This window comes from Montipora capricornis, chromosome 3 (genome assembly GCF_036669925.1).
Source record: "Montipora capricornis isolate CH-2021 chromosome 3, ASM3666992v2, whole genome shotgun sequence".
Classification (NCBI taxonomy): domain Eukaryota; kingdom Metazoa; phylum Cnidaria; class Anthozoa; order Scleractinia; family Acroporidae; genus Montipora; species Montipora capricornis.
Window position 1 is genome coordinate 36,512,537 of NC_090885.1, and position 7,500 is coordinate 36,520,036.

The following is a 7,500-nucleotide window of genomic DNA, read 5'->3' on the forward strand; positions in this document are numbered from 1 at the left end:
AGCAGTTAAGTCCGTTCAAACAAAAGTGCTACACTGCTTACGTTTGCAAAAACGTAATCCTTCCCTGAAATTGTACATGTTCGTTGCAGTGTCCTTAACATCTTCAGTTCCCACGGCCTGCTTCTTTCTGACCTTGTAGCCCAGTGGGTAGAGCAGCGGTGATCCAACTCAAAGGTCGTGGGCTCAATTCCCACCCTGGTCAGAGTTTTTCTCTATCCTTGTGTGGGCCCGTTCCCATGAATAGGGCTAGGGCTAACATGGTTCATATGTGGTAGAAACTTAGCACTTCAAATTACACTCTAATCAGTTAAGTACATTACAATTACTTTGGAAGGTGACCGCTGACTTTTTAGTACCGTAGGAAGTATGCAAATTAAGCCTATTATGCGTAGTCCATCGGAATAGAATAGGCAATTTCCGAGTTAATGTCTACCTCCTCTTCAAAGCGAGTCAAAGTGCAGGGTTAACGTAATGGTAATTAGCTCTACTTAACATACGAATGAAAGCTAATTTTTGTAAGAAAAGCTTCGCACTTACATTTGCTTTAACGAGGAGGCAGACATGAACTCAGAAACGGCCTATTGGTAAATATGTCATGCATAAGAGAACAAGCCATTTCAAAATAAGATGGTACCAGAGAAAGAGATGGGGATAGCATGAGATGTATATTACTAGTAAAAACACTAGCCGAAGGGCACGTTTCTGTGAGACAAATATCTTTCGCAAATCAACCTGCGCAGCTAGCGCTTGTCCCCAAGCAGCAATGCCATAGGATGTAAATTGAAAATCAGAGAACGACAAATTTGAATTAACTTATTTAGAGGGACGCAGTATCTTAATCATGCAATAATTCCAACAACTCTACTTATATAGTCAATATGAAATTTCCAGGTTAAAATTTTATCGATAAGCACCCCCAAGAACGTCACGTATACCACGCTCTACCTTTAAATACCCAGCAAGGACTCGGAAGTAATATTCAGTCATTTGAAAACACCAGCCACTTGTAAAGGTTCAAACAGCATTAATAATTCATGAGCCCAACGGCCTATCAAAACACCGATAAAAACACTCCGTGTATGAGCTTTTAACTCATTAGACAGTCCTCGATATTCTTTACACAAATAACACTAAGAGGACAGAGCTTGTTTTCTCGTACGCTAATATTCTCCTCTCACAATTTGAACCATTGTTCTGAGTCCAGATGGGCACGCTTTTTGTGGTATGTTTTTTAAGCTGTCCAAAAACCTCGCAGCTGGGTCTAAAACCACAGCTGCTCGTGTTCTAAACATTACTTAAAGTACATTTTTTTTCTTTTTGCTTGATCAACAGTATCATCGGTTCCTCTTCATAAGCCACCCATGAAATATCCAGACACGCGAGAAGGTAATAGACCGCAAAGATCGTTAGGTTTGTATTATTAGCTTCGCCTAATAAGGGTATATCTTTCTAAATGTTTGTGTTTTATTTAAATCTCAAACGTCCCAATTTTTATTAATTTTCCTGCGACCACCACGTCAATCCTTTTTAGTAGGGGTTTAAGCTAGGTTGAGTGCACAATTCATCCTAGGTAAAATGGGGATCACGAATTTAACCTAGATAAAAACGGATTCAACCTGACAACGGATTTTACCTGCAACATAGCCAGCCACTCGCACACAACGCATAGAGATGCAACATATGCTTTACTGGTAAAACTTGATCCAAAGAGTTGTTACACTTTGCTTTGTTACATTTCGCGTTGAAGAAGTCGGTTACATTTTGGGGTTGAGATTGTTACAATTGGCTTTAAAGAAATTGTTACATTTTGCGATAATGTTACAAGTTACGTTACTTGCCACATTTTATGCTAACGTCTAAGGATCAGTGGTGATCTCACGCCAATTTTCTATGCGATTGGTTAAGTTGCTAACACAGCTTAATACCTCTCATTCAGGCCTTGTCCTTGTTTGTCCTGCTTGTTGCTGCTGGTACTGGGACTTGAGTACGGTATACGGCCTCCTCCGGACGAACCTCGTCGGAATCCAAAAAGAGGACCCTTCTATAATCGTGTTCTGAAAAAAACAGTTTTCCCATCTGTGCAAATGCCAATTGAACGTAAATCACGACTTGTGGAGGAGACTCTCATTAAAATTTTATTCATTTCGCTAATATTCTTAATCTGTTTGTCAAGGTCATCGCCAAAAAGAAGTGTTGTAATTTTTGTACATTTTGAACATACTGACTGAAAGCTTTTATTAATATGAAGCCTTAGCTCATCCCTCTTCTTTAATCAGGTCAGAAAAATAGCCTTCCCCAAAACAGTCGTCATATCTGAAAGCCGGGGGAGGATACTAGAAGGATCAATTTTCTCCTTGTGTGGGCCCATTTCCATTAGTAGGGCTAACGCTCACATGGTTCATATGGGGTAGAAACTTAGCACTTCACATTACACTCTAATCAGTTAAGTCTGGTCAAATATAACTGCTACACGGCCAACGTTGCAAAAAAGTAATCCTTCCTTGAACTTGTACATGTTCATTGCTGTGACTTTAACATCTTCAGTTCCCACAGTTCAAACAGTTCAGTTCGTACGCTGATATTCTCCTCTCACAATTTAAACCATTGTTCTGAGTCCAGATAGGCACTCTCTTTGTTGTATGTTTTTAAAGTTGGTCAAAAACCTCGCAGCCGGGTCTAAAAACACCGCTGCGCGGTTTCTAAAAATTACTTAAAGTACATTATTTTCTTTTTCCTTGATCAACAGTATCATCGCTCCCTGATCATAAGCTACCCATGGGATATCCAGACACGCGAGAAGGTAATAGACCGCAAAGATCGATAGGTTTGTATAATTAGCTTCGCCCAATATGGGTATATCTTTCTCAATGTTTGTGTTTTATTTAAATCTCAAACGTCCTAATTTTTATTAATTTTCCTGGGACCACCAAGTCAATCCTTTTTAGTAGGGGTTTATGCTAGGTTAAGTGCACAATTCATAGCAGGAAAAATGGGGATCACGAATTTAAACTAGGTAAAAACGGATTCAACCTGAGAACAGATTTTACCTGCAAGATAGCCAGCCACTCGCACACAACGCATAGAGATGCAACATATGCTTTACCGGTAAAACGTGATCCAGAGAGTTGTTACACTTTGCTTTGTTACATTTCGCGTTGAAGAAGTCGGTTACATTTTGGGGTTAAGAGACTGTTACAATTGGCGTAAAAAAATTGTTACATTTTGCGATAATGTTACAAGTTACGTTAGTTGTCACATTTTTTGCTAACGTCAAAGGATCAGTAGTGATTTCATACCAATTTTCTATATGATATTGGTTAAGTTGCTAACACAGGTTAATACCTCATTCAGGCCTTGTCCTTGTTTGTCCTGCTTGTTGCTGATTGTACTGGGACTTGAGGACGGTATACGGTCTCCTCAAGACGATGCTCGGTGGAATCCAAAAAGAGGGCCCTTCTTTCGTCGTGTACTGAAAATAACAGTTTTCCCATCTGTGCGAATGCCAATTGAACGTGAATCACGACTTGAGCAGGAGACTCTCATTGAAATTTTATTGACTTCACTAATATTCTTAATCTGTTTAGCAGGGTCATGGCCAAAAAGAAGTGTTGTAATTTCTCTACATTTTGAACATAGTGACTGAAAGCTTTTATTAATATGAGGCTTTAGCTCATCCCTCCTCTTTCATGAGGTCAGAAAAGTAGCTTTCCCCAAAAACTTCATTTTATCTGAAAGCCGGAGGAAGATACTAGAAGGATCAATTTTCTCCTTTTGTGGGCCCATTTCCATTAGTAGGGCTAACGCTCACATGGTTCATATGGGGTAGAAGCTTAGCACTTGACATTACAATCTAATCAGTTAAGTCTGGTCAAATATAACTGCTACACGGCCAACGTTTGCAAAAAAGTAATCCTTCCTTGAACTTGTACATGTTCATTGCCCTGACTTTAACATCTTCAGTTCCCACAGTTCAAACAGTTCAGCTCGTACGCTAATATTCTCCTCTTACAATTTGAACCATTGCTCTGAGTCCAGATGGGCACTCTCTTTGTTGTATGTTTTTAAAGCTGGTCAAAAACCTCGCAGCCGGGTCGAAAAACACCGCTGCGCGGTTTCTAAAAATTACTTAAAGTACATTATTTTCTTTTTCCTTGATCAACAGTATCATCGCTCCCTGATCATAAGCTACCCATGGGATATCCAGACACGCGAGAAGGTAATATTCCGCAAAGATCGATAGGTTTGTATAATTAGCTTCGCCCAATATGGGTATATCTTTCTCAATGTTTGTGTTTTATTTAAATCTCAAACGTCCTAATTTTTATTAATTTTCCTGGGACCACCAAGTCAATCCTTTTTAGTAGGGGTTTATGCTAGGTTGAGTGCACAATTCATCCTAGGAAAAATGGGGATCACGAATTAAACCTAGGTAAAAACGGATTCAACCTGACAACAGATTTTACCTGCAACATAGCCAGCCACTCGCACACAACGCATAAAGATGCAACATATGCCTTACCGGTAAAACTTGATCCAAAGAGTTGTTACACTTTGCTTTGTTACATTTTGCGTTGAAGAAGTCGGTTACATTTTTGGGGTTAAGAGATTGCTACAATTGGCTTTCAAGAAATTGTTACATTTTGCGATAATGTTACAAGTTACGTTAGTTGTCACATTTTTTGCTAACGTCCAAGGATCAGTGGTAATTTCACGTCAATTTTCTATACGATTGGTTAAGTTGCTAACACAAGTTAATACCTCATTCAGGCCTTGTCCTTGTTTGTCCTGCTTGTTGCTGATGGTACTGGGACTTGAGTACGGTATACGGCCTCCTCAGGACGAACTTCGGCGGAATTCAAAAAGAGGACCGTTCTTTCCTCGTGTACTGAAAATAACAGTTTTCCCATCTGTGCGAATGCCAAGTGAACGTGAATCACGACTTGAGCAGGAGACTCTCATTGAAATTTTATTGACTTCACTAATATTCTTAATCTGTTTAGCAGGGTCATGGCCAAAAAGAAGTGTTGTAATTTTTCTACATTTTGAACATACTGACTGAAATCTTATATTAATATGAGGCTGTAGCTCATCCCTCCTCCTTAATGAGGTCAGAAAAATAGCGTTCCCCAAAAACTTCAACATATCTGAAAGCCGGGGGAGGATACTAGAAGGATCAATTTTCTCCTCATGTGGGCCCATTTCCATTAGTAGGGCTAACGCTCACATGGTTCATATGGGGTAGAAACTTAGCACTTGACATTACACTCTAATCAGTTAAATCCGGTCAAATGTAACTGCTACACGGCCATCGTTTGCAAAAAAGTAATCCTTCCTTGAACTTGTACATGTTCATTGCTGTGACTTTAACATCTTCAGTTCCTACAGTTCACACAGTTCAGTTCGTACGCTAATATTCTCCTCTTACAATTTGAACCATTGCTCTGAGTCCAGATGGGCACTCTCTTTGTTGTATGTTTTTAAAGTTGGTCAAAAACCTCGCAGCCGGGTCTAAAAACACCGCTGCGCGGTTTCTAAAAATTACTTAAAGTACATTATTTTCTTTTTCCTTGATCAACAGTATCATCGCTCCCTGATCATAAGCCACCCATGGGATATCCAGACACGCGAGAAGGTATTAGACCGCAAAGATCGATAGGTTTGTATAATTAGCTTCGCCCAATATGGGTATATCTTTCTCAATGTTTGTGTTTTATTTAAATCTCAAACGTCCTAATTTTTATTAATTTTCCTGCGACCACCACGTCAATCCTTTTTATTATGGGTTTATGCTAGGTTGAGTGCACAATTCATCCTAGGAAAAATGGGGATCACGAATTTAAACTAGGTAAAAAGGGATTCAACCTGAGAACAGATTTTACCTGCAACATAGCCAGCCACTCGCACACAACGCATAGAGATGCAACATATGCTTTACTGGTAAAACTTGATCCAAAGATATGTTACACTTTGCTTTGTTACATTTCGCGTTGAAGAAGTCGGTTACATTTTGGGGTTAACAGATTGTTACAATTGGCGTTAACGCAATTGTTACCTTTTGCGTTAATGTTACAAATTGCGTTACTTCTCACATTTTTTGCTAACGTCCAAGGATCACTGGTGATTTCACGCCAATTTTCTATACGATATTGGTTAAGTTGCTAACACAGGTTAATACCTCATTCAGGCCTTGTCCTTGTTTTTCCTGCTTGTTGCTGGTTGTACTGGGACTTGAGGACGGTATACGGTCTCCTCAAGACGAAGCTCGGCGGAATCCAAAAAGAGGACCCTTCTTTCCTCGTGTACTGAAAATAAAATAACAGTTTTCCCATCTGTGCGAATGCCAAGTGAACGTGAATCACGACTTGAGCAGGAGAATCTCATTGAAATTTTATTGACTTCGCTAATATACTTAATCTGTTTAGCAGGGTCATGGCCAAAAAGAAGTGTTGTAATTTCTCTACATTTTGAACATACTGACTGAAAGCTTTTATTAATATGAGGCTTTAGCTCATCCCTCCTCTTTCATGAGGTCAGAAAAGTAGCTTTCCCCAAAAACTTCATTTTATCTGAAAGCCGGAGGAAGATACTAGAAGGATCAATTTTCTCCTTTTGTGGGCCCATTTCCATTAGTAGGGCTAACGCTCACATGGCTCATATGGGGTAGAAACTTAGCACTTCACATTACACTCTAATCAGTTAAGTCTGGTCAAATATAACTGCTACACGGCCAACGTTTGCAAAAAAGTAATCCTTCCTTGAACTTGTACATGTTCATTGCTGTGACTTTAACATCTTCAGTTCCTACAGTTCACACAGTTCAGTTCGTACGCTAATATTCTCCTCTTACAATTTGAACCATTGCTCTGAGTCCAGATGGGCACTCTCTTTGTTGTATGTTTTTAAAGCTGGTCAAAAACCTCGCAGCCGGGTCGAAAAACACTGCTGCTTGGTTTCTAAACATTACTTAAAGTACATTTTTTTCCTTTTGCTTGATCAACAGTATCATCGCTCCCTGATCATAAGCCACCCATGGGATATCCAGACACGCGAGAAGGTAATAGACCGCAAAGATCGATAGGTTTGTATAATTAGCTTCGCCCAATATGGGTATATCTTTCTCAATGTTTGTGTTTTATTTAAATATCAAATGTCCCAATTTTTATTAATTTTCCTGCGACCACCACGTCAATCCTTTTTAGTAGGGGTTTAAGCTAGTTTGAGTGCACAATTCATCCTAGGTAAAATGGGGATCACAAATTTAACCTAGGTAAAAATTGATTCAACCTGAGAACAGAGTTTACCTGCAACATAGCCAGCCACTCGCACACAACGCATAGAGATGCAACATATGCTTTACTGGTAAAACGTGATCCAAAGAGATGTTACACTTTGCTTTGTTACATTTCGCGTTCAAGAAGTCGGTTACATTTTGGGGTTAACAGATTGTTACAATTGGCGTTAAAGAAATTGTTACAATTTGCATTACTTGTCACATTTTTT

At 39.4% G+C, this 7,500-nt stretch overlaps 1 protein-coding gene across 19 annotated transcripts in view; it reads left to right on the top strand.

Moving 5' to 3' along the window:
• The window catches only part of LOC138040980 (uncharacterized), a 233,648-nt gene that overhangs the window by 209,728 nt on the left and 16,420 nt on the right, over positions 1-7,500 (top strand). For 2 of the 19 annotated variants that reach the window (XM_068886719.1, XM_068886730.1), the window contains exons 2-6: positions 1,333-1,386; positions 2,747-2,800; positions 4,163-4,216; positions 5,579-5,632; positions 7,001-7,054. In XM_068886719.1, coding sequence (XP_068742820.1) covers positions 1,333-1,386; positions 2,747-2,800; positions 4,163-4,216; positions 5,579-5,632; positions 7,001-7,054 — 270 coding nt within the window. Of the gene's footprint in view, positions 1-1,332; positions 1,411-2,746; positions 2,825-4,162; positions 4,241-5,578; positions 5,657-7,000; positions 7,055-7,500 lie in introns of all 19 variants that reach the window. The other 17 variants (XM_068886717.1, XM_068886720.1, XM_068886721.1 and 14 more) reach the window with 15 other exon arrangements.